The following is a 27,967-nucleotide window of genomic DNA, read 5'->3' as shown; positions in this document are numbered from 1 at the left end:
CTTGCCATGAGGAGGTAATCACTCAGGTAAGTCCACCACTTCCACTTTAAAGGTTAGAGAGAGTGGTGGACACATTCCTAACGGCAAACAAACAACAAACAAACAAACACCATTCTTTATATTGATACACCTAAACACAATGCAACCCTTTATTGGTTCTTTTATTGTATATGGGAATAATCCCATGTAACAAATTAACAAACACCCATCAACACACACACACACAAACAAGGAGCCTGAGTTACTTGTGCTCAAAAAAACCTTCCCTGGCTTTCTGTATATCATCATATTGTATTCAAACTCTTGCTCATCACTTTACAAGACCCTCCTCAATGGACTCTCTGCACAATATCTTCAGGAAGATCATTACAGCACATTCTACATCACATGTACTCTTCGTTCATGGGATAAATGTCTTTTGCACACAACCCAGATGAAATCTGACTTCCTACAGCCATCGTTCACTCTCTTCAGCAGCTTCTGTCCTTTAGGACTCTCTTAGCCCTTGGAGGCTTAGAATCTTTCAAAATGTCAACACTCGAAAGACGTTTAAATTAAAACTTACACCTTTTTCAGACAGCATTTTAGTTATCCCTCAAAGCACCACAGAGTATTGGTTAAACTTTGGATGAGGAGCTATATGAATTTGTCAGATAGATGGATAGAAATAGTAAAAAATTGTGAAATGTATTCCCAGGCACACCATCTTCACAGCACGAGAAAAACACTGAAAAATATATATAAATGACAGAAGCCTTTATTTGCTTTCAACTGATTTCAATCAAAAAATTTCGTACAAACCTTGTAATTTTCTCTCAAAATTTCAATTATTCTTGTGTAAGTATGATTGTTAATCAGTACTTTCTTGTCGGTAAGTGGAATCATAATGGCATAGCTGCAACACTGTTGCCAGATCCTGTGCAACAAAGCATTATATTATACCAGTATATTGGTGGCAAAAATACAGCAACCTGATTGGTGGAGATGTGAAAATGACAGAGCTATATTTGCAATATAGCACACTTGGAGCATGCACAAGCTGATTATATAGAAAAATCTCTGTTTCAACGTTTCACGCCATAACTCCAATATACTGTTATGATATCACAGTGATAAACCACCCCAGCTAGAGGTTCACCACTGAGTTTTGACCAGTTACAGTGACACATGCGCACTTGCTGTCGCTTGGGAACACTGTACATGTCATGAACTGGTCAAAAATTTGTGATATGCCCCACACTGGGAATACCTTATTAACTTATACTTAGGAATATTTTGTTATAAAAGGCACTGTATGGTAAGAACATATTGTCTGCTCAATGAGGACGGGATGCTCTATTGTACATATAGCAACTATTATTTTACAAAAGAGCGATAATTTTACGAGTACTGCATCTACAATTTTCAAAATCCATCACCTCTTTACTCTGACCAAATATGGTAGTTTGTAAGAATTCTGGCAAGCATATAACAAAATATTAGTTGCGATAAAAAAAATACTCTGACCAAATATGGTAGTTTGTAAGAATTCTGGCAAGCATAGATTACGGTAACATAAAATATTAGTTGCGATAATAAAATCTTAAAAATTTACACAAAATATTCACAGAAATATTAAATTTAACTTACTTTCATAGAATATCCAATAAATCTTAAATATTTTGAGGTCAATATCATAATATATATTATAAATTAGCAGTTTGATGAAAACAGCATTTACTGTTGACCAATCAGAAATACTGTTTTTATTATTCAAATCAGACTCATTTGCATATAGCACACTGTACAAGATTGTCTGAGAAGATATAATTTAAAAACACATGCACAGCCAATATATAGTTAGTGTAAAATATATGGTATAAAAAAAAAAGTTGAAATACAAGAAAAATTTGACTAGCAGCCGGGTGAAGGAAAAGTTTCGCTAACAAAATGTCTACCTTCCTTTCTGCAATAGGCACAGCGTTTATTATTTCCATCACCCATAATGCTTGGAGTTCAAAACAAATGTTTAAAACACATCAATACGAGAACACGACCACAGTATTATTACAGCCCGATTTGACTTGTCGAAAGGGCTCATAAACGAAACAAACAATAAACAATACACATACAATACAATACAATAAACAACATCAAAAATATGAAAAACTTTGAAACTCTAAATTAAATATTAGAAGCTGCAATTGAGCAAGTTATTGACAAACTTGCAAAAACAAAACACATCAAAACTGCTGTATTGAAATACTGGGCATATGCCAGAACATTAAGTTATGACCAATATCAATGAGATTGTATGTAAGGCACTTGGGTATTTGGTATGTACATTGTAAATATTTTCTGCAGTTTTAGAAGAAATAACTGGAAGCATACTTCAGGAGATCACAATATATCTACAAATTTTTGACATAATGAAAGTAACTGTCTTAAAGAACACTATTAAAGGGAAACAGTCATCAGAGCTACACCTGTGCGAGTCTCTTACAAACAATGTTGTTCGTGCACGATATCTAGATGAACCTCATCATCATAGCTACAACATTTAAATTATATGATGAAGATTATGACAGACATGTTTTAACTTTCATCAATCACCATCGTACCTTGGGTAGTGTTTACATTTGGTCGTATGGGGCCCATACAACCTTTTGAGCGCAGTTCCGACAACTGTATCCCTTTAACAACTTTTGCAGCGATGTGGAATAATATTTAAAGCTTGATTGAATTTAACTTCCCTTGACTTTAACTTCCCTTGTGAAAAAAACCACTGACGGAGACATGCAGCCACATAACTGGCTAAAAAGGTTACTCCCATGCAGCACATAAAATTTAAGTCTGGAAAACGTATCAAATGATATGTTAGATTTACACAGAAACTCCAAAGGGATTGTCTAATTTCAGCCACAGAGGGCGCACTAGCTGCAACGGCGATACACTCATATGGAAAGGCGAAATAATGGCATTTGTAAACTTTTGCCACTCAGATGGTCCAACGTTTCTTGATGTTTAACCATGGATCATGATTGGATTATTTGTGTATCTGCATTGTAAATATTACTGAATGATCTATAGGATATGAATGCATCCTACGTGTTGTTCAGAATATTCAAAGTATATATCAAACATTCTGTGTCATATTAATGTAAAAACATGGCATCTTTGGGTGCCATAATTTTTCCCTCCAAAGTTTGAGCGCAACATTTTATATATTTTTATGCAATTTTTCTGTATATTTTTTCATAGTCTTGGACTGAATTGAAATGATTGAATACTAGCTTGGGTTTTTTATCAGAATTTTGATAAAACTTAACTTCGGCCCTCAAAGGGTTAATGTAAAAACATGGCATCTTTCCTTGGTTCCACACTGAAATGTACACTCTGTTGTATTTACTGATATGACATGCGGAAAAGTAGCTGGTTTAGTAAAATGTGATTTCTCTCATCCATGAGCTTGTACCACTAAACCATTTGTTCATGAAAACTGACACTTATTTGTTGAAAAAACAGCGTACGTATGATATTGTACATTTTTTAACTGGGACTAAGAAACTGGATGAACTTACAAGATATACCGTGATGCCCCTATAGATACTTAAAAATAAAAAAGTCAAACATGTCGCGAAGAAAGTTGACATCTTCTTGCATGTACATTGAAAACATTTCATTCATTCCTGTAATGAGCCTGATCTTAGCACAAAATAATAACTTCAAAATTTTATACTGATTCAAATAATACCTGTTATTTGTGACCTTCAGGAAATATGACAAACTGTAGTTCATGCTCTCTTAAAATGAATGATCTTTGTAAGCATGAAGAAACAGCTTTAGTGTCTTACAAACGCTGTCACAGAATAATGCTGCTGTAAACAATAATAATGTTCATGACATAGGCATGTTCAGAAACACGCCAAATGTGTCTTCTCTAAGCAAATTATATGGAAGAGTTGTCTTTAATATGAAAAACTTACATACCGTTATACACTTTTCCTCAAACTTTCCTGAATGAAACTTTCAATCACTCTCTTTCAAAATCAAGAATAGAAATCAGGGGTCACCATGCAAATTTTGGTACTAGAGAAACAATTTACTCAATACATGTATTTACTAATATTTGAAATTCAAAATGGCCAGCATCCCTGTGTTATATCTATTGGGGACAATAGTCAGTTCCTGATTTTCACAGAACAAAGTGGGTTAAAAGTTTATTTACTCAAAGCTTCAAAACAAGCCCCCACAATTGGCAGGCCAAAATATAACTGTAAAAGTTTGAGAGTGAATATTTGACCCCAAGGAGCTTAATTTCTACCATAATGTCAAACTCCTCTTCTTTAGATAACTTTACTATGTAAATTGTACTGTTGGTTTAAAATCCTAGTTTATGGATGTGTTGGCATGTATTGTAAGGGAGTTAACAGGTACAAGTTAAGTAACCGATAGCTAGTCTTCTTACTCTTTCAAAAACAAAACGTCTCCTACACAAAATGTAGGAGGTAAAAAGGTGGGTAGAAAATGTCAAGCACATACTGTATTACTGTGCTGGTAGAATTCCATATTTCATTTCCGCAAGTAATACATCTCTCTGTTCCTGTGTTAAGGAGTCTGTCGGTGAGACGCCTGGAATACTGGCCGATGTCAAGTTGGGTTCTCTTCCGGATGAAGAGGATGCGGATCTTGTTGTTGCTAAGGAGTTTAAGATGGCAGAGAAACATCAGCATGGTTAGTTATGCTGTAATACAAAGGTGAAAACTGCTATAAGCTGGCATTGTTACTAATAATGCTGTAATTCATAAGTGAAAACTGCCATAACCTGGTATTCTACTGTGTGCTAGTCCGCCATATCGTGTTTTGTGTACACATTCTGTGATTCAGCTTGCTATATTCTTTCCATGATGCAGTATAATCTAGGTTATACAAAGTGTATGTTACTCATAAAACTTTTTAGCCATAGGGTATTATGTAGGGTATGTTTACTCATAGAACACCATGGCAGGTTCTACCCTGCAATGCATGGTGGGATATGGATTGCCATCCTTATTGAAAGTGGCTAAACATTTTTTGTTATATGTAAATAATGCTGAAGAAAAACTCAAAACCACTTATAGCATGAAACAAAGAATTGCTTTTACAAAGAAACATACATGATAAAATCAAGTTTTAAAGGGCACCCTCTACAGTCCTCCAGAACTTTAACCAGCTTTTGCAAGCATACAACGGAAACATAATGATAACACTGTTTCATTACAGCAAATTATCAGACAGCTTTAAATCTATTTCTATTTGTGTCATTTTGCTGCAAATATGTGCAATGGTACTTTGGAAATCATATCCAACAATTTCATATTTTAGTACAAGGTGTAGGAAATATTAGGCCAAGTTAACATTCATGACTGCTGACCCTACAAGGTGACAACTGAGGCCATGGCCAACATACACATTCAAGCTCATGTACAAGATTATTTTAAAACCACAAATGACATTGTTAGAAAAAGGTGTACACTGTATAATACATGCCATGGACATAGAGTGACGAATGCAGTTCACTTACTAAATAGGTATGTTTGCTTCTTAATATGTTTACGAAAATAAAAAGACTTTGGCGCTGAATCTTGCCTGCTACTAAATAAATCTCTTGGAAATGACTTGAAGGTGTGTTAGAGAAAACATGGGAGGATGAATACACAATCTAAAAGCTTAGTCCCATTGATCAGATATATTACCTAGATAATCTGAAGGTGAATCCATTAGGTAGCTACCCTCCCTCTGTCTTTGAGGTGTGCTGCTATGCTGTCTGCCATAGCTGTCTGTTAACTGTTCGGAAAAAAGAAATTACAAAAGTGACCATTTATAAAGATAAGAAGCATGCATATCTCTATGTATAGGACGTTTCTACCCTTTAACCTGAAGACTTTGTTACAGTGCTATTTTTTCAATGTGTTGGAGGGGATTGAATACCAGTACATGGGTTGTGAAAGAGTGAAAAAGTGCCTCGGTGAATAAATGACAGACACATGAGACAGGTGATAAATTTTATTTTCACCCACAAATTCCCACTTCACAATAAACATGAAATCATGGGATATAAATGCTGTGAGTATAAAATGATGGGTGCACTCAACCACTGTCTCTTTAATCTTCATGGTTTTTATCTTTATCATTGAAGATCACAGAAACTGGTTGAGTACACCCATCATTTTACACCCTCTGTGTCAAGATTTTGGCAAACTCCCGCGAGTTTTGCTCTTTCCAAATGACTTCAATGTTGGTAGTTGGACTGAGTGTACTTCTTTGAGTCGCAGTACAAAATACTGAAATGCCGTTTTAAATGAACCAAAAGAATTCTCAGCAGAAGGATTGACACTTGGTGAAAAAATTGTGACCTTTACTCTTGACATTGTTTTGACCACTTTTGTTTCAGCTGAGAAGATATAAGAAGAATACGCTTAAGAATATACACATTAGCTGTAACTTTTGAGGTATTTTCAGTATTTTTGTCCTTCCTGTAAAATATACTTCTTGTCCAACTCCCAAAATCTTAATATCTTACTCCATAAATTTACCTTGTTAATATAACCAATATAATGTAATATGTAATGTTCATAACATCCCATACAATTTATGTACTAGATAAAAGTAGCCATTTAAATATTTTCACCAGTGAAATAGAATAAAATTATTTTACCGAGCTGTTGCCATTTTGTCCAGCCCATCCATCTAGACTTGGACCTGGTAGTTCTTCTGGGCGATTGTAGGGTGTTGGACCAACCTGCCTCTGTGGTCTGCCTAAGTTTGACAATGGTGTAGATCTTGCGGAGCCATTGTTCGGCGCTGACATTTGACTGAGTCTGCTCTGAGCCTGTCCCAGCTCATCCAGAGTCTTTTCCAGCTGAAGTTGTTGCATTCGGAGTTGTTCACTGAGCGCTGCGTTTTCCCTCTCCAATTTTGCTTTGTCTTCAGCTCCGTGGGTTGCGCCCGCACCCATTGAGCTGCGGGTCGGGAGTTGTGAGGGAAGTGTTCCGTAGTGGGGCTGGGGCTGAATGAGCTGCATTCCGCTTGTTGAAGCCCCCCAGAGGGGGCTGTGAGTACGGATATCCCATTCCCAGATTGGACATCGGCATTCCCAACTGCTGCTGCAGTGATCCGTTGGTTGCGGTACCAAATCCAGAAAACGGATTTGTAGAAGACCTCGGAAGAGATCCGGTATGACTCGGAAAGACACTTCCAGCGCTAACGGTCCCCGGGATATAAGCTGGATTTTTAGGAGTCCTTTCAAGAGTTCCCGGATCAAGCACAATGCCGGCTGCAACCCCCGATGTTGGCAGCATTCCGGCATTTACTGTTCCAGCTGACATTGCGGGTGAAGTACCAAGTCCTGAAGTCGGTGACAATTCCTGAGAAGATGGCGGCACCGGATTACTGGACAGAGAGAAAGCTTCGTCAAGGAGTCTGTTCACGGCTTTCCTTTCCTCGTCCCTTCTCAGTTGCCGTTCCATCTCTTCTTGGAGTTGTTGCAGCTCCAGCTGCTCTTGGTAGAGCTTCAGAGAAGAAAACAGAGGTGTAGTGATGAAAACAACTGTGACTATTATGTCATGGAAAAAAATCACAGAAATAATTAGTCATGAATACCAGTATGTTGTATTTAAATAAACTAAATTACCAGCATGCCAGGAACTGGAGTGTTTATGAGTGACGACCTGCATTTATATACAACATAAGACTTCCACTGACAAAGATTTGTTATGTTATTTTGGCATTAAGCATTGTTGCAATCTTACAACCCTTTACATTTGGATAGTTCATGCCTAGAAAGCGAAACTTAAAACTTTTGCCCAAATGTTCCTCAGGGAAACTTTAAACCACTTCCTTTCAAAATCGAGAAAAAAAGTAAGTGTCACAGTGCAAAATTTGGTACTAGAGAAACAAATTATGCTATATTTTACTGACACATGAAATTCACAATGGCCACCCTCCCTGGGGTAACTCTATTGCAAACCAGAAATTCCAATTTTCACAAAACAAAGCCAGTAAAAACATTTACTTCATAAGCTGAAAAAAGAGCCCCACCCAGTAGTGGACAAAAATTGTATTGCAAAAGCGTGAGAGTCTGAGTACCGTATTGGTCCAAGAGGCGCATTTCACCCTAAGTCAGTTTTAAACTAATCAAAGGGACAGGATTCAACATCTGTAATGTTTTCAGTGGAAAACTTGAAGTTGGGTCTGTACATTACAAGATAACATATATTACAGATTCAATGTCCTTAACAAGTAACAAACATTTTAATGTTGAAAGATGTTTCCTTCATATTTTTCTCCCAAGTCACTTCTCTTCAGGTTAATTAATGTCATTATAGTTCCTTTGTACAGAGTTTAAAAAAAAATATGACGTGTCATTACAATGTATATTAGCATTCACATACACATAGTTTCTTGACAATCACTGCCACTATCAAGCTCATATATTGATGTCTAAAAACTCTAATCACAGTTACTTACAGGGTGGGAGTCAACTGGTTGGAACAGCTGCTGTTGTGCCTGTGGGGGCAACTGTTGCAGGTAGTGTTGTTGCTGGGGCAGCTGTTGAGGAAAGAGCTGTTGCTGCGGCAACTGATCCACGGTGGGATGGGGCATCCAGGCATATCCCGATTGCAACCCAAGCTGCTGACCATTGTACTGGCCACCGCCTGTGTATGGATCACCCATGTATTGCGTAGTTTGAGGCTGTGGGTATTATACGAAAAGTAAACAGCGAATCTTTTAAAATGATGATATCTTTTCTCATTATTCAGTTTTGTAACCTATTTTCCTTATCCATAAATTACATGTACTCAGTTACAATATTCTTGAGAAAAAAATCAATTTTTTTCACTTTTGGGGCTTCCACATTATGCTAGATATTTGGCATCAAACATCTTGGATAATGTAACTAGCAACATTGACACTGGTTTTCAAACTGCAGCTGCTCGGAGATTTCTTAGAGGAATGCTCAAGTCAGTGAATTTCAATTTTTAAACAGGATGTTACAGGACCGTGGGCGCACAATAGATGGATTACTGATGACGCAGCCATTTGCATACACTGGGCGGGAGTTTTTGAATTCTCATAGCATCGCTTTAACCGTATGAGAAATATGAAAAGAGGTGTCAGATTGTCGTACAGGGAAAACGTTTCAAAACATATGTGTTCTCCAACAAAAAGTGGAACATTTTTTCAGTTTATTTTCGACTCAAGTTTAGTCACTATATATTCACAGACATCATATGCAAGATTCAATTACAATGAACGCCTGAAATATGTCAAAATTATGGGATTCTGTGACCAAACACGGCACGTCCCATCAGTAGGGTGGCTTTTTTACATTTGCATAGATTTACGATAATCCGGCTTTTATAGGGGAAGTTCCTGTTTTGGATAGCAAAAGTTTAAATTCTCGCATATTCCCAGTTATCAAAATTTGTACAGATTTTATATTCATGAACGCAACAAACTTGGGAACACTATAACAAAACATACATTTATTCCTTTTTGCTCTTCTCAGATTCTCAAAATGTTTCAGAAAAAGTATATGGCAAAACTGTCTCATTTCCCAAGGATTGACTACATTAGGTAATTATGAATAATTAACAAGTATTTTTAAATTTTAAGAAAAATTTAGTGTATGACAGTTACTATGGCAAAGAAGCAAAGAAGCTGATGGATTTTTTAGTATACTCATGTTGTACATCAACTCGGGTGCCCGAGCTGAATCACCATAGACAAGTATTTGTTGCTAGGTCATATCTTGTTGCCAAGGAAAAAATTTTGGATAAACCAATTAAAATTCGCGATATACGTCCTACTTACATATCTTCCGCCAATTGGTCTCACGCTGACCAGCTCTACGTTGTCACTGTCGGTTCCTTCAAGGTCATGATCAGCGATGACTTGTCTAGGTCGGGCTCTCGTGTTTCGACCCATTTTCTTGACTTTCTGTTTTGCAAAAAGAATCAGAACAAGAGTTGTTTTCATGACGTAATCTCAGATCAAACATTTGGAAGAGATTTAGAATGAAATGAGATTTCAGTTATTACATTTACTGCGGCAATTGAACCCTTTCTTTCCCAACTTGGAGTCTAATATATTTTCCAAATTATCCGCAATAATAGAGGCATTACATCTACAGGCAGTGTTGACAGAACAAATTCTGAGCATTTCTATATCCTCACGGAAGAAATTAAATGTTAAAATATGCTGAACAAAAATGCACTAAAAGCTGCAATATTGAAGTATCTATTTGCCGCAATTTCTAAAAAAATTCCATATTGGCTGAAGTACAAGATGCAATTCATACTAACAATTTAATTATTCTTCTTTGCCTAAACACTGTTTTCACAGACTTGTCTAAGTAAAACATGCCTACACACAGGTGATTTTCTCAAATTCATTTGAAAGTGATAGTATATTCAATCATAGCAATGTGTTAAATAATAGTGATCTAACTCTCCCTTGATTTTATTTGTCTAATTTTGATGTAATCTTCTTATAGCTTCGAAGCAACACTCTACGTATCTTGGCAAGAGCACATATCCCTTAATCTTGCATGTCTTTCAATAACAGAGTTCATATGAAATTGAGTGTTGATGGTTGCCATAATATACAGCTGATTGAGATACATGCTAATTTAATATACACATAGGCAAAGTGTAGTGTATTTCTTGAATTATAAATTTAGACCCCCAAAAAGTAAGTTTTGTTTCCAATCCTTGTCCAATTTACACCTGCCATGTCAGTATCTTTCCACTTTCTACAGCTGAAAAAATTGACTATGAAAAAATGACAGTGTGCAACGTACAGAAGAAAATGCACGTATTACAAGTATACAACAATGAAAATGGACGTTATCACTTTCATCATACCACGTGTCAGAATTACTAAATGCATGTTAACTTCCCTGATTTTGTGATTTTCATATTGGTAGTTAGGTCTTTCAGCTAACCCAAAACAATCAAAATACAGAAAACATGTTTATACCACACTTTTTTGTAAAAGATTTATGATGATAAAAAACCTTCCTATGTTTTGTAGCCTCAGTCCAAAATGTTAATAGTCTGCACACTATACTTCATACACTAAGCACTATATCATAATAAGTAGCCAATAGTTTCAGGAGACTTACAAATTGGACTTCTCCATTGGGTATTTCCGAGGACGGCATGGCTGCCTTGTGTGGGTGTTTCTTCCATCGTTCACTGCGGGCTTCTTTCATTTGTCTGCCAATATTACCATATGAAAAGTATGGGTCACACAGTTACATGTATCAAGTTCCGTGACAACAAATATGGATTCAATCTATTGTCCAACGACGCAGATAAAATAGCAAGTGTTTGTATGTGAATTGCCATGAAAATTTGCAATCAGGGTTTTACGGTGATATACAATACTGCAGTAAATGTACTGGATTATGAAGCTTTGCTCTTACCTTGCAGCTGGGGTTGTTTCCTCTGCCAAGATTTCATCAATCTGAAATCAAAACACAAAAACAAATCAACTCGCTTTCACCTTCTTTGCATGACATTCGCCATACTACAGGCAACATCTGATGCTGTATGATATTTTTTTACAAATACCTGGCACTCACCTCATTGTAGCTACTCTGTGACATCCATTCAACCACAAGTAGCTAAGTCGTAATTTGCACTTCATCCAATCAACCATATGTCAACCATATGTGAAAACTCAGGACTATACAGCTTGTTCAAACAAGATCAGACTGACCAAGAAATTTTAGCTTAGCCAATCATAAACGTTAAAGAACCTTTCTGACTGAGCATATCATAAATAGGCATCTCCAAGTCTGAGCCAATCATGAACAAGAGACTTTGTGGCTGAACCAATCATAAAAGAGCTTTCTGGCTGAACCAATCACAAATAAGAAGCTTTCTGGCTTAACCAATCACAAACAAGAGACTTTCTGGCTTAACGAATCATAAACAATAGACTTTCTGACTAAGCCAATCACACTTTAGTCTGTACATGTACACACCTCTGGCTGAGCTGCATACCACAGATCTCGTTCCACTTCTCTCTCACTTGTTGGTCTTATCAAGTTCTCCAGTCTCTCTCTTTCTTTCTGTTTCTCTTTTTCTTTCCTTCGTCTCTCCTTGTCCTTCCTCAGTTTCTCTCTCTGCTTCTGTTTGGTCTTCCATCTCTCGATTTCCATGCCGAGTTTGTCCGGTTCCATGTCCTTCTTTGTTTTGTACCAACTCTGTGAAAAGGACATTGTATTGCTTCAATACCATATTGTGGACTGAAATACAGCTAGTGTTGCTTAAACCTTTCACTAGCTGCCATGGTTGGGTGAAAATTTGATGTTATCAATGGTGATTGTGGACTTCTTTATAGGAAATTCAGGGTGATTAGGGATAAAGAATTCAGTCACAACTTATGGTCAATAATTGCATTGCTGATTTTCACATGCAATGAAGTAGCTCACAAGAAAGTACCATGGACGTTCAATGAGGAAACAGCGCTGACATCCCTTTAATATCGCTCAACTGAAAAAACTATCTCACATATCCCTTTAATATCGCTCAACTGAAAAAACTATCTCTGTCAGATCATTATTCTAAGGGTACTGAATGTACCGGTAGTGCATTATTTCAAGTGTCATGTACATGTGTACTCCCTGTGATGGGATCTGACAGGTAAATATTCCAGTGACATTTCTGGTATTTGCAGCTTTGCATACATGTACCGGTAAGTCAGTTTGTGGAGTTATCTGTACACCCTATGGACAGAAAGTGGCAGTCCATATATAGCTGTTTTGTTGAATACATCAAAACCAACAATCACAACAAATGAGTCTGTAATTACATACTACCGGTAGTTAAAAAGGTTGGAGTTGAAAAAGAAAAAGTCATTGTGATAATCTTTGCAACATACATGTAGTTGGGCTAAACCATTCTGATTTGGGGGTGGATGGCATTACCTTTGGAACGCCAGCTTCTTTCATCATTTTAATCTGTTCAGACTCACGATCTGTCGTTCCGACTAACGGCGTTTGCTGCAAGGTCGGCAAATTCGACAAATCAAACAAGTCTGGTGTTGGTATGCTTGACTTGAACTTGACTGGCGGCACATCCTTGGTGTCTGGGTTTTCTTCAATTTTGCTCATCAGTACCACGTGTGAGAAAAGACTGTTGTCCCTGTCTGGCTCTTCAATCTGTTTGTGTAAGTTACACGAAATGATCGCAGGCGAGTTAAAGACTTTTATGAAAGATTACGTGATGTTCTTATCCATTACATACAGCAGAGCTTCTTTATACAATACATGTACCTCATCAGTGACATTCTAAAGTACACTATAATTCGGCTTGTCTACTGCAAATGAGGGTGGGAGCTCATACTTTCAGAAGTCTTGTTATTTATGATAGTGGCGATAACCTGAACCAAAACAATAAACAGCAATCACTTCTACTGGTTTGAGTAATTTTGCACTTTTAAATTTATAGATAGAAAAATCAAATCTCAGAAAGGAGAATTAGAATCTTGTTGTCCTGCTTTATAATAATTTCCAAATGAGATGTGAATGGATATCATTCGGCAGTCTGAGAATAGTTATGTTTACATCACTTATGATAACTAAATGATGAAATATCAAAATCATTACATTTTTAAAATTGCTTTTACTCACATCCATGCTGACAGCAGACGTCAAGCTTTCGTAAGAACTTGCTAGCTTGACAGGCCTTGCTACATGGTAGCCTTTAGGTCTGCGATCCGGAGGTATATCTTCAATGTTCCTAGGTTTAATGCTTAGACTGTCACCGTCACCTTCAGACACAAAGCTGCAGAAAAAAAGTTATAAGTACATGTAGTGCATAACAATATGTACAACATGACAATATACACATACCTGTACACTTAGAAGTGTCTCAGGAATAATGGCAATTAAGATAACAGTTTAACCCTTTCACCCCCAGTTCCCTGTATACAGGTCCAACTTTACCATAGAAAACAATGGATTTGGGACAAACCATGATGGTGAAAGGGTTAAAGAATAGGTAAAAGATTGTTTGAAAAGCTCGGGTAGCTTTTGTTAGGAACACCATCATGATAAATTTTATTGACTCAGAGGTTCTCCACCCAAGTTGACCACTGTTCCCTTTTGTTCATCAAAACAATGATACTCGTAAAAACACAGTATATTCAGAATTTACAAAAACCTGTTCTTTTCTGACAAAAAGCATAATTATATGATCAATTTTGTATCATGAATCACTTACTTCAATCGCTGAAGGGTTGAGGTTTTGATTTTTCAAATCCATAATTTATACTGATACAAAGATTGACACTGGTCTGTATAGGAAAATATAGCAAATCAATTGATGATAGACCAGCCAAGCATTGCTTGTATTAAAACCTTGCCAGGGAAAAAGAAAAGGCACTAACAAAACAGCCATTGAGGGGGAACTTTCTTACCTGGTTTGCTCAAACTTATCAGGTGACCGACGCTTGCCTTTGTATTTCCCATCACCAACCAAGTTATTGTCCAGAGCCGTCTCTTGAACTTGACCATTTTGGACATTGACCTTGCTCAGGTCAGTGGATGGTACCATGATTTCTCCTCTCTCAATGTCGATGCGAAGTCCAGCCATGTCGATGCTGGTAGTTTTGTCACGCTGTTGAGAAAAAGTTTGCAAGGAGATCAATGTTTTTATCATAAATGGAATGGCAACATGGCTAGATGATTTCTTTTGTGGCTAACTTAATTAATGGATCAACAAAAAGAGTGGTGTATCTTTTATGGGCAAAAATACAATTATACTGTACATTTGTTCATTCATAAACATAAATTCTGGCCTGAAAATTTGGAACATCAAACATGCATTGAATGAAGTACATCATGCAATATGTAAATTAACTTCCACAAGAACAAGTCCAACATTAAAATGTTTTGGCTGATATTTTCCACAAAAAATATTGAGAGTCACAATTATGGTCCTCTTGTGTAGCAGTACGGAAAAGGGAATGAATAGTCCTTCCTTTATGTATAACGACATTAACACTCAAGGCAGTTGATTAACTCAGTGGACCTAAAACATCGAGAGTTAGAACCAACCAGTTTTTGCATTACCAAACTCACGTCACAAAGTACTTTTGCTGCTACAGTTTAATAGCCATAAACTTTTTCAACTATTTGCCATGTGAGTTTCTGGTCCTCACCATAACGTATCACAAAATAACTGTCAAGAGTTACCGGTATATTGGCTTACATATACTCTGGTATCAGTACGCCCCCTTCAGTATCTGACATAATTATTTTACACTAAATATTTTAAGATTACACTACTATGATAAGTTTACAGGAAGCTCTGTTTGTCGAGACAGTTTTAGAGATCTGAACAAGGGAATGTTATAACATGCATATTACACATGTGAAGATATCCTGTTCACAACTACAAAATGTCTATAAATGTTATTTGAAAACTGACTGTCATCCCCGATTAGACTCACAGGCACTCATAGTGTCAAGTTTACACAGAAATTCTTAGTGCTTTAAACAATACAAAATGTATAAATGTATCTTGTTATGACATTGTTATTGTACAATGGATTCCCACCTTAACATATAACATATGTATATTACATTCTATTCTATTGTTACTATCAATATATATATATATATATATATATATATATATATATATATATATATATATATATATATATATATATATATATATATATATATATATATATATATATATATATAAAACCACTATTGTAATGGAAATAAACACAGGCTGTTGCATCCTAAGCTAGTTGCTATGGACTGTTCTACCAGTTATGTTATACATGCAAAGGTGTTACTATACTCAGTACATAGAGGTTATTAATATCACAAGTAAGCTTGTACTGTACTGTTGTATGTTGCTGTGTGTGGTCTACATAAAAAGGTATAAATGCTATTACACAGAGGCAATGGCAAACAGTATCTGTTGCTTTTCTTTCATGTTTTCACTTACTATGTAAAAAATAAAGCAACAGAAAAGTTTGCAGAAGTGTCTGTTCTAAAATTGTAATCTACAGTCAATATCTTGACGAATCAACTGAATTAAATCAAAATATATTCTGAGCGAGGATCATAATAAATTTCAATGTTAGTTTTGCTTCTGACTAAGAACATGAAGTTCAACTTCTATAAAATGATGTACAAAAAAAGATACTTCATTCCCATCCAGAATGCTATTTTCAACTCAATGAATGTACATCATCAAAGCTTTCTAATTAGACCAAACCTGTTGCTGAACCTTTTCTACTTGTGATTAATAGTCTATTATTTTGCACAATGCACTTTTTAATAATCTTCTTTTCTATCTGTACACCTTCATTTGTAATTTGTCAAACTACACAATTATTGTTTTTTGAAAGCATTGACAGGTACACAACGCAGATGGAAAGGAGTTTGACAAAGAGTCTATTATCTCCAAGTTCACTTCCATTTTGCTCTGAAGTTAATTGTATTTGTGATTAATCTTCCAAATATGTCCCTGCTGACTTGACTTTACCAACAATTTAGGAAACAGACAGCCTAAAGGAATGAACAGTTGATGAACGTTGTTGATGAATTTTGTCTTGATAAATGCAAAATTTGATCATCAATGCGGCCACTTCAACTGCCCATTTCACAGCTTCAATGCATTATGGCGCGTTTGCATAGCAAAATTCTGATGTCACCAAAATTCTGATGCCGGCCCTTGCAACATAAATAAAGCAATGTGACATGAATTTCTAGTGAATGAATTAGTGGTTGTCATTGATGCCATCATGGATGCCATGGTGATAGGAAATGAAATGCATAACTGCACAACTATATTGGCAAGCAGCCTGATCATTTCGAGTCATCACTACTGATGACATGATTCAGATTGCAATTCAGTTTCAGATTACTTGATACATTTCCATGCCATAAGTTTAACATGCATGACTTAGCATACAGATTTCTCTTTTTTCTAATCTGCTAAGAGGAAAATACATGCAGCTCTAACTTGTGATAAAAAATGACATTTGACTTACGAGATCAGAAAATGACTCAAACACCTGGAGAGTTTGAAAGTTGAGAGGAATGAAAGCACATAGAAATACCGGTATACAGAACCATAGATTGAATGTTGACAAAGAAGAAGGATCTGCATTACGCAGCATGTGGTGGTATGGTCTGGCAGCGGTCGAGGCAAATACCACTGATTATTTAATATGCATGACAGTTTCCCCATGATAATAATGACAGTTGAAAGGATGTACCGTATGAAGAGAAAGCTTTTGAATTTCAGCAAAGTTCCAGAAAGTTCAAGGTCAGTACCTAAAAATGTAGAACTAATGTAAGCGGTTTGCTTTGGAGAAAGCTTTTAAATGTCTGTAACCGTGTACTCTTACAATTCAAAACTGGTCTGCAGTAGATGGTGGAATCATTTTCAAACTATCAATTTTCTATTGTCTTGCTTTTGTGATAAATGAATATTTTAATTTTTCCACATCAAGTTATCACTCAGAAGAGCTACAGTTTCGACATTCATATACATTTAGATTATTTGCTTCAGAATCTATATCCAAACGTTAACTGTGATTTTTGTTCTTCGTATCAAAATAAGGGTTTTGATAAAATTAGCAAAAGTGAGACACTTTCCTTTTGAATGTGTGTACTGCGATACATCAAGCAAAAAAAGATAATATATTGGTGTGAAATCCTGGGTCACTAAAAAAACGATGTGGCATCATGGATCTTTATGTAACATTGTAGCAACATGAAAATACCATATCAAGACTGTTCAAATGCAAATAGTTCCAATATCTGACATGATGACCTCAATCAGAACTGTACATCCTGTGCATGTGATCCTACAGATTATAAATGTTACATTTTCTGTAATCATTTTTACAGTGACTATCACTGTCTAAAGTGATCATTAAAAAAACTGATGTGAATCGTCTAGATCGATGCGTGTGAGAATGAGAAACAAGATCTTTTCCTTATTTGACATATAATATGTACGTTTTACTTTATACAGGTACATCAGCTACAATGTACATATAAAAACTGAGAAAAATTTTCTTCTTAGAAAGATAACAATTGCCATGTAGAGTATTTACCATTTTTGTCGGTTTTGTCTGTTTTTCAATTTTCTCCTCAGTTGCAGGTTTTTCTGACTGGTCTCTCTTACAACAACAACAGATAATGATGACGATAATGACGATGAGCACGACTGCTGACACTACACCAACCACAATCCAGATCCATGTGTTACTGCCATCATCTTCAACTGGGACATAAGTTGTCGGAGGTGATGTCACCTGAATCAAGTAAACAGAGAAAACTTTGTTATTATAAATGCATGGAGCAAACAACATACTTTAGACATTATGCCAGAAATAGGTCACAAGAGAATACTCAAGTCTTTAACCCTTTGCATCCTGACCCCTTGGTACCCTATGACATTTTTGTCCGAGCCGGGTTCAAAGGGTTAATAATTTTTCTGCTGGCACAGCTAACCACAACAACTAGATTATAGTGTTCTTCAATTTTACTGGCAATTATCAACATAAAATAAATAATTAATAAATAAATGACGATAACTGCCAGATAAAACTTGTTTGTACATCTTCCTATTGTCTCTAATAATAATGACACACTTTACTTACATGCTAGGTAGCAGACTATTACTTTTACTTAGTGGTTGTTAAAACTTCTTGGATTTGCTATTTTTAACAAAATATGATTATGTAACCTCATTATAAGGAAGTTTTTGTCTGATTTCCATTATATTAGCTGTGTTCATTCATAAGTGTGTACACTGATTATTTCAATAGTCTCTCTCTTGTGACATTTAAACTCCTCATAGTATACCGAGAATGCATCATTTAGGGAGGATGAAGATGTCTTTCAAGTCTCCGCTGATTAAGGCAAAAGTATCGGTATTGATCGACACATGGTGTGAGCTCACCCCTGAACACAAAATCCATGAATTGCACATCTAACTTTAAAGCAGATACCGTAGATTTGATATGAAGAAATCACGCGAATGTGACGATTGGAGGTTATAATATGTAACATACCACATGGCCGAGAGTTGCACTCATTTCAGCGTCAGAAAGAGTGGAGTAGGCATCGGTTGCCTCTGTCGCTGGAACTGTCTCACCACCAGACATCACGTAATACACTATGTCATATTCGTCATTTCCAGAGTCGGTACGATCAATAATCTGCAGAAACAAAATGGAAAAAATGCATATAATATTGGTTGATGATTGATAAATGGAACTCCCTTTGATGCTCAACATTATCATTAACTATTACGGGAGAAAAAATATATCATTAATTTTAACAGGATGAAAAATACCACAAGTGTACAAAATGTAATATTTGTGAATCAATACACTGTCAATACAATAACACAATCACTACTGTATGCTCAATCAAAGCCTTGCAATTGTTTTTTTCCAAGTCTGAATTAATTTTCTCAGTCAGATTATGTCCCATTATTCATCAGTTACAGACTACTTACACCAAATGCAGTGGACTTTACCTTGTTTGAGAATCAATACAGGAAGTTATTGATTTGTTTTACAGGAGTCACTCTGTGGAAAATGTCCCACTGCATTATGGGACACACTTTCTAACTAACCCTAATTCCAATCAATACAACGTATGTATTCACTCGACCGAATCCAGTTTGAAAGGATTTCAGACTTGAAGTTCAGGTAAATTCATTTTTCCTCCTTTCGATATGATTTACATGATGAAAGACATTTTACCATTATCACATTTCCTTCAATGCCAAAGTCAACGGTTGACTTTGAATTTGTGCCATTGGTAACATTGAGGCACCCAGTGGCATAAATTTGTATTCTGAAGATATCCAAATCACTTATACCGGTACTTCCATTCTCTGTCAAGGTCAAACGAGAGCTGTATTATAGAATTTGGCAGGAATACACCATTTTTTCATGAGGGGTGGCTGATTAACACGTCTGACTCTGAGCTGTTTCTAATCTCTCTTTTGAAAAGTTTTTGATAGATCCTTGAACAAATTCAAATATTGTACAGTTAGTACAAGATTTAATTTCATTACCGCATTTTTGAAGCTTTAGTTGTGATTAATCATGTTGTTTTGCATATTGTGAGATGGTTTTTTTTATCTAAACCTTCATTCTGTTCTACTGTACCATGTTGACTTTTGTGAGACCATTCCTACTTGTAATATGGAAATGTCCAAAATGTCAATTATTCATATCTTTGCTGAAATTTCATCTGTTATCACAACGCATCTGATGCTGAACAGGTTATTAAATCTCGTGAGTGCATCCTGCTTTAGAGCCGTTTAATCCACAGGTAATACATTACACTGACGTGTGTCTCCTGTCAGAAAGTTTATGGCTTTTTTCACTATATGACATTCTAACATTCCACTTCCTATTAGTAAGGGACATGTAGTAAGATAAAGTCCGTACGCTAACATTGTTGCAGTACAACCAATGCATGAATGTTCATGTAGAAAATTGTACTCTCATACTAAAAGTCAACTGGAACCACAATTCAAAAATTTGACCCTTAGGGCAGATTTGGAGTGAAGTTTGAACATGTCTTCATATTAGCAGCTACATGTAATTGAGACAGTGTACCGGTATATCTTATTCAGATATTCTGAATCCTATGGATTGGCTTAGTCTTGATCAGTCACATCAGCGCAAGTCATTTCAGCCATTCAATCAACTACCGGTACTGTACATTTAAGAACTACACTGCAAGTTACATATCAACACTAGGTTGCTAGCCAGCACTTACAGTATAACACTGAGTCATAATTAAAATACAATTATTAACCCTTTGAAAGCTGTAATTTTTTCCCTCCGAAATTTTAGTGCAACATTTTACCAATTTTTGTGAATTTTTCCGTCATTTTTTTTGATAATGTTGTATTGTATGGACATCATTTTTCAATGGCTACAGTTTTTGATCAAAATTTGGTAAAATCAAAACAAAAATTCATTGGTTATATTTTATCAAGGTGACAGAAATTGACTTTGGCACTCAAAGGGTTAAACATATCTTGAATTGAAAGTCACTAAAAATGTGACCATCTTTAAAACTAATGTTGTTATAAATTTTGAAAAAGTGGTTTATGGTTTGGGAACTGTGGTGACACATGTCTGCTGCATTATTCTATTGTTAACAAAAAATTCCGTAACATGGTTGTGGAAACCATGGTAACAGTTAAAGGCCACCACTCTTCAGATAGAATATACCACTAGTTTTTAAATAGCCTAGTAGGCTTTTCTCGGAAGTAGTAATTATTCAGTAAACTATTATAAAGATAGTTGTTTTAATGTACCCCAGCAAGCTTTCCCCCCATACTGATTATGGTATGACCCAGTTGGCTATACTAAATCAATACTGAACTTGTTCACAGTAAGCTGGTGGTTGAAACCACCATTCCTTCAGTGCTGTGTGGATGTGGATGGTTTGTTTTATTCCATGATCACGGGAAAAATCCATGCTGACAGTTTCACAGCAATTTGAACACAACTAGGGAAGTTTACAACGCTGAAGCTATTCAAGTTACATGTAAGTTGCTTGGTTGATACCTGCAGTGTCCCTTAGCACTGCTGTATTAACATGGATAATTGGCACTATTAAGGTAGAATGCAGCTCAGAGACAGATATTTGGACTATCATCATATTTTACATATTTGTTAGGTCTAACCACACATGGGGGCTCATTTTGAAGCTTATGGAATGTACAAAGTTTTCATCAGCATAATTTTGTGAAAATTGACAATCATATTTTTCTTCAGAGAGATAACACAGGGATGGCAGCCATCAAACATCAGTAAATATTGGGTAATTTTTTTCTGGTATCAAAATTGGCATGGCGAACCGCGATTTTTATTCTTGATTTTGAGAGTGAATGGTTGAAAATTTGCTGTGGGAAAGTTTGAGCAAAAGTTGGAAGTCTTTCACTTTCAAGACACAAAGTACCTTATAAGTGATAATGGAAGACTACACTGACTGTTTCATGGTGATTTGAAGATTAAATAATAATGTAAGGTAAGTTACTTTTATTATTTTCTTTCTAAATCTCAAACCTGTTTGGAAACTTCACCTTATTTATGTGCCTCGAATGTAAAAGACTTAAACTTTTGCTCAAACTTTCCTTAAGGAATCTTTCAACCATTCTCTTTCAAATCAAGAATAAAAATCGAGGTCACACAAATTTTGGTACTAGAGATACAAATAACTTGAGATTTACCGATATTTGAAATTCAAAATGGCCACTGTCCCTGTGTTAACTCTAAGAGGCAAAATAAAATTCTCAAATTTCAAAATAACTAAGATGTTAAGAAGTTTTCTTACACCAAGAGCTTTAAAATGAACCCCAACAAGTGGTATATCAGAAAAGCATTGTGAAAGTTCGAGAGTGAATATCTGTCCCCGAGGTGCGTTCTATCGTAAAGGGATGAAGTCATTCTTTTTTGAGCATTTTTCCCTGAATTTGTTAGATATGAAGAGTAGTTTGTGTTGTTTGACTTCTTGAAACATGGTGAAATACTAGTAACTGTACACAACCTCAACTCTGCTTGTAGCCAGACAAGATTAATTATTAAGAGAAACATTTTACAGTCTGTACCAAAAGAAATCATAGTCAAAAGTCCAAGTGTACAATTCTCACCATGCATGGCTGAACATACCAGTATATGAAGTTTTGACCAAATGGAAGCTTTTGTAATAAAAACTTAATTATCTTGCCTTTCATATAGATATGGATAGCAGGTTACATTGTAGCAATATCCATTTGTCATAGGAAAGCAAAAAGGAATAAAAAAAATCAATTTTGTCTCAACGTCACAAACAAAATCATCTGCACTCAGCAAAGGAGTAAACTTTGACACTTTTGCAGTGTAGGTCCAAAAGAGCGACTTTTGTCCTTTCGATGCAACACAATACATACCGGTAATACATAATCTGCCAATTTTTACAGCTGAGTAAAGAGAGGACATCATTCAGGCAGTATGCGCATGGAAGTTGGAAACTGTTGCTCAAACTTTCCACAAGGTAACTTTTAATCATTCTCTCTCAAAATCAAGATTAAAAAAGGTGGTTACAGTGCAAATTTCAGTATTATGGAAACAAGTTACCCAAATTTTCCCAACACTGTAAATTCAAAATGGCCACATCCCTTTGTTAACTCAAAAGATAACTACCAATTTCTGATTTTCACTAAAAAACTTTATCAAAAACATGAACTTTAAAGTTAACCCCAACAAATGGTGGGTCAGAAATGTACTGTAAAAGTTTGAGAGGCCGATTATCTGTCCCTGAGGCACAATCTATTATAACTGTTTGTAATTTTGCATTCAGCTTGCTAAAAAAGTTGAAGGTTATTTCAAAAAGAAAATGCTCTATTGAAGTAAACATTACAGCAACAAATCACAGAATGTGTTGCTACCATTAGATGAAATATGATAACAAACTGTCCAAAAAGTAATTCATTCATGGGAGAAAAAAGATAACAAAGTTAACTTGTGTCGATAGATAACTACCGTAAGGCTAACGTTCATGCATTTTACCCCAAACATACATTTCAAAAACTAAATCTATTTTTTTTACTTTTCTGGTAAAATTTTAACATTTAAGATTTAAATCGATTCTGCTGCACATATGACTTATTAACGATGGAAATTAGAGTAGCAATGACAAAAGTCAATAATATTACTTATTTACCTGCAGACAATAGCTATTTTGCATGTTTCCACTCACCTACAGTATGCAAATCCATAAGACTTTCATATGACTGGCAGCTACATGGCAGCAAACATTGATCATAACATACTCCAAAAATGTTTTAAAATTTTCGACTAAAAATGATTAAATTTGTTCAAATTTGACCGCACTGATTGTTTTTTGCAAGAACGCACACTGTACTCCGGACAAATATATTAATGTTGAAAGCTGATACAATCTGAAAGTGATTAAAATTTTATATCAAAAGTATGACAGGCACGTCAGCGATCTCATACAAAATGCTCCTTTCCATTCAATTTGGGACCTTTTCAACTTTGATGACTCGGCCTAATCCAGCACCACATGTGAGCATGCTGATTGGTTAAACCCACACTCTGAAGAGCTTTGTGTTGCTAAGCTTATGGATTCAGATATCAAAATCTGCATGCCATTTGAGAATTTCTGTATTGATAAATGACAATATTTATGACAAGATTAACTATTTTGCATATTTTACGTTCATCTGGTATATTTTCCATTTTTGCCAGAAAAAAAACCAAAAAACAAAATTGCCCCTTTCTTATCTTGAGTAAACCTATGTATATGTAAAATTGTATTTAAATAAATTTGTTTAATAACCAATTTCACATTCAATATTAATTTCATGAAAATCTGCATTTTTCCCAGACCTCCACCAAAGCTACTGGTTATAATCAAACAGGCATGCATCATTAATTGCAATGCAAATACATACATCACGTAACATCCTGAACCCCCATGGCCCCCCCACCTTGTGGCTTTCTCAAAAGGAAGACCTCCGAAGTGATTTCTTGCCCTTTTCATTTACCAAGGAAAGGGTGGTAAATTCTTTGTCACTTCCTGTCAGCTCCCTTCCTGGTGTAATGAACTAGCATCCAAAAATATAGTTACCGGTACACAGTACTTCTGTGATTACGTTCTGAGGTCTTAATAGAACACACCTGTGTATTCCAACTGACAAAACTGGGCAAATTTTATAATTGTGTCTTGTCAGATTGTAAATAACGCTTATGTCACACATAATGCTGGGTATGCTTGCAAAACACCAAGGAGACTAAATGTACCCTTTCATTAATGCAACATTCTCTCAATGATTTGCCTGCAATTTTTATTTACCAGTGTCCTCTGCTTTCTGTTTTCATTCTCAATGCTAGACTTGTAACTGCGATGGATGTGTAACTTTGAACATGTGTAAGTATCACTACTCACTGGTAAAATCATGACACCATCAATGTTAAGACAGATTATAATTGGCAGGTTTGATATGAGACAGAGCACACTGTATGTAGCTTATTGACTGACATTGAGGTATATGTACTTATGTAGTTATTCACAAGACAACTGTCACATTCCTACAAATATTCAGTCCAACAGAAGTAATGGTCATTGTTAAATGACACAGTCCCCACCTGTAAGTTAGGTGATTTGATTTGATGCAACTGAATTGAAGCAAATGCATCAATTAGAAAGTGTGACTGGTAAACACATGTATACCCCAGTATGCAATCCTAGCTACAGGTCATAGAACCTTGCCTTTAATTAGTGACAAGTTTTAAATAAAATTGGTCTTGACATGTCTGAGTTATGGCTCCAGCCCAAACAAAATTAAAACAAAATGGCCAACAGGTAAAAGTATTGGACCGTATCACAAAAATAATTGATGTGCATCCTGTATGTCATTGTTCTACACCCTTGTGCCAAGTTTTATTAGAATACCAGTAGGTCTTGGAATTTCTGAGTAAATGGCTCTGGACAAACAAAATTAAAACAAAGTGACTGTTAGAGAGCCAATAATATCAGAAAAAAAGTTGGCGTGCATCTGTATGTCTTGGCAGAAGGGCAGAACCGGAAATAAAAGCTTGAACATCACAACACTGCAATGTTATGATAAAGAGCTTACGTGCATCTTGTGAGTCAGGACAAATATTAAAACATAGCGTCAATGACACTTGCTCACATTTGGTACAATGTGACAGGCCAGAGTGTGTATACTTAACTAAGTTTCAAAGCAATCGGATGAGCAATTTCAGGGAAAATGATTTTTTGTCCAAAAATGGGAAAAATTGCCTTCAAAATACACTATGAACATAAATTTCACCACAATTTGAAGACATTTAAGGAAAGTTGCCTCTACTCTAGGTACTACACAACAAGTTTCAAAGCAATCAGAAAGGTTAATTCGGAGAAAATGCAAAAACTTGCCTCAAAAACACAAATACAAAAATTTCACCACAGTTTTTACAAATCCGACAGAAGTCAAGCCTAGGGTTATGCATATCAAGTTTCAAAGCAATCCAACAAGAACTTTGGGAGAAAAGGATTTTTTGACCAAAAGTGAGAAAAATTGCCCCATAAATACAAATCTGAAAATTTCACTACAATTTGAAGAAATCTAAGAGAGGTCAAACCTAGGATCATACATACCAAGTGGGACGAGCAGTTTCAGAGTAGATTTTTTAACTAAAAACGGGAAAAATTGCCCCAAGTTTCAACCAAATCTGACCTGTGGTTCCAGAGTTTTAGCAATATGCAGGATTTTCCTCTTTTCATCTCATTTGCACTTGCCAAGTTCATTTGAAACAAATTCACATATCCACCCCTGGGTGCACCTGTACACCCAATACTAAGATTGTAGGTGCTGCGGTTTCAGTTTTAGATGTGAATGAACATACATCCCCATGTACATACTTACTTACCGGTACTAACATACATTCACACAGACATACAGATGCCATTGACTAATCATATATATATAAATTTGGTATATGTATATATACATATACCAAATATGAGCTAAAAAGCAAAATCACTGCAAAGTTGCAATGTTGCACAGTGTCCTTCTGGCGCCGAAGCCACAAAAATTAAAACAAATGGCTGCCAATTGCCCATATGTGACTGTGTTGTAAAACAGATTGAAATGTATAAGTATCTACTGGTATAGGATATACCGGTAGTGTACTACATTTTTTGCCCACTATAAACATAATAAGTCAAGTTGTATAATTATACTGTAGCTCTTAGCATTTTGAATTTCACTAGTCCATATGCATTGCTAATGTTCACTACCAAAAGGGTATATTCATTTAAAACTTGTAGACATAGATTACATTCAATATTACAATCATGTTATCTATATTCTCAATACAAGAGTGACCTTTGACTGATCTTGCTGTGCTTATGTTGAGAATGACTTACCGAAACTTGAGTGTCACTTGGTGCCAAAGTTGTTACAGTGTCTCCTGCAGCTCTGATGTTTCGGTGGTTGGAGTCCAAATTTCTCCAATTAGCAGAAGCAACCCGGTTGTTTGAAATCTGTCGTAGACCATTCCTTACAAGGAAGTCATCAACTTTCTTCAGAGCAATTTCTTTGATGCTTGCAATTTTTTGGAAAAGAGCACCAATGCTTGATTTTAGTCTACATGCGCTTGTGGTACATTGGTTCAAGTTATCCTGTGGTTTTGTTGAGTTTCCATCAGCATCAACTGTCACAAGGAGAGATGGCCAGGAACCATTCACAAATCCATTTATGTCCCTTTTACGCCTGCCCTCACTGGCCGCAGAGTTCAGGTTGTCCACTCCCTTGTCATACAGCTCTGCCAAGTCAAGTTCAATTTGTTTCCACACTTGAGGATCATCAGGATCACTGTCCAGTAGTTGTAGTGACATTGTGATCCAAGAACTTTCATCTGGAACTGCAGGAGTAGTTGGAATTGTTCTAGAGGTCAAAGGTGACGTCACTGTTGTGGGATTTGTTGTTGGTATTGCTGATGTTCCCGTGGGCTTTGGCGTTGAGGTTGATGGAGGTACGTCTGTTGTGATGTTTGTTGTTGTGGTCTCTGTAGCATTAGTTACAGTAGGTGCTGTTGATTGATAACCAACTGAAGTTGACATCAGTGCTTCTGTACTGATATCTGTCACTGTGGTTGTTTCGATTATTTTTGTTGTCACGTACGTTGGAAATTCAGTAGTAGCATTCATGGAAACTTCTGTTGTCATATTTGTAGGAACTGCAATTGTTGTGTTAAATGGAGCATCTGTTGTGACATTCCCTGAAATTTCAGTAGTTAGTTTGGGTGTTGCTTCGGTTGTAACGTTTGATGGATACGAAGTAGTCATGTTAGGTTGAACTTCAGTTGTAATATCTGTTGTAAGTTGTGTTGTTATGTTCCATATGGA

At 35.9% G+C, this 27,967-nt stretch overlaps 2 protein-coding genes across 2 annotated transcripts; both read right to left on the bottom strand.

Annotated features, from left to right (window-relative positions):
• Nucleotides 1-739: 739 nt before the first annotated feature.
• On the bottom strand, nt 740-7,523 carry LOC139136098 (uncharacterized). Its single transcript, XM_070703880.1, has 3 exons — nt 6,677-7,523; nt 5,715-5,805; nt 740-4,677 (listed from the first exon to the last, which is right to left on the bottom strand). Exons 1-3 carry the CDS (start codon nt 7,325-7,327, stop codon nt 4,526-4,528), a joined length of 894 nt encoding a protein of 297 aa, XP_070559981.1. The 5' UTR covers nt 7,328-7,523; the 3' UTR covers nt 740-4,525.
• On the bottom strand, nt 7,432-27,907 carry LOC139144444 (uncharacterized). Its single transcript, XM_070715147.1, has 13 exons — nt 26,987-27,907; nt 19,087-19,233; nt 18,124-18,324; nt 17,050-17,073; nt 14,452-14,651; nt 13,664-13,817; nt 12,959-13,192; nt 12,014-12,235; nt 11,450-11,490; nt 11,147-11,240; nt 9,835-9,960; nt 8,484-8,712; nt 7,432-7,529 (listed from the first exon to the last, which is right to left on the bottom strand). The coding sequence occupies exons 1-13, from the start codon at nt 27,905-27,907 to the stop codon at nt 7,432-7,434; spliced, it is 2,691 nt and encodes an 896-aa protein (XP_070571248.1).
• Nucleotides 27,908-27,967: the final 60 nt, after the last annotated feature.

Source organism: Ptychodera flava, chromosome 1 (genome assembly GCF_041260155.1).
Source record: "Ptychodera flava strain L36383 chromosome 1, AS_Pfla_20210202, whole genome shotgun sequence".
Taxonomy (NCBI): Eukaryota; Metazoa; Hemichordata; class Enteropneusta; family Ptychoderidae; genus Ptychodera; species Ptychodera flava.
Note: the sequence above shows the minus strand (reverse complement) of the source record. Positions and strands in the feature narration are given on the sequence as shown.

Bases quoted from the DNA above. Each gene is read 5' to 3' on its own strand.
- LOC139144444 (XM_070715147.1), bottom strand. From the start codon at position 27,907: ATGACTACTTCGTATCCATCAAACGTTACAACCGAAGCAACACCCAAA. The intron at 19,234-26,986 runs GTAAGTCATTCT...TTGTTTCTGCAG, and splicing joins CAAGTGACACTCAAGTTTCG to ATTATTGATCGTACCGACTC. The intron at 13,818-14,451 runs GTAAGAAAGTTC...TTTTTTCTGCAG, and splicing joins GATAAGTTTGAGCAAACCAG to CTTTGTGTCTGAAGGTGACG.
- LOC139136098 (XM_070703880.1), bottom strand. From the start codon at position 7,327: ATGCCGGAATGCTGCCAACATCGGGGGTTGCAGCCGGCATTGTGCTTG. The intron at 5,806-6,676 runs GTAAAATAATTT...TTTTCCGAACAG, and splicing joins GACAAAATGGCAACAGCTCG to TTAACAGACAGCTATGGCAG. The intron at 4,678-5,714 runs GTAATATATCTG...TAAACTCCTTAG, and splicing joins TTCACCTTCAGATTATCTAG to CAACAACAAGATCCGCATCC.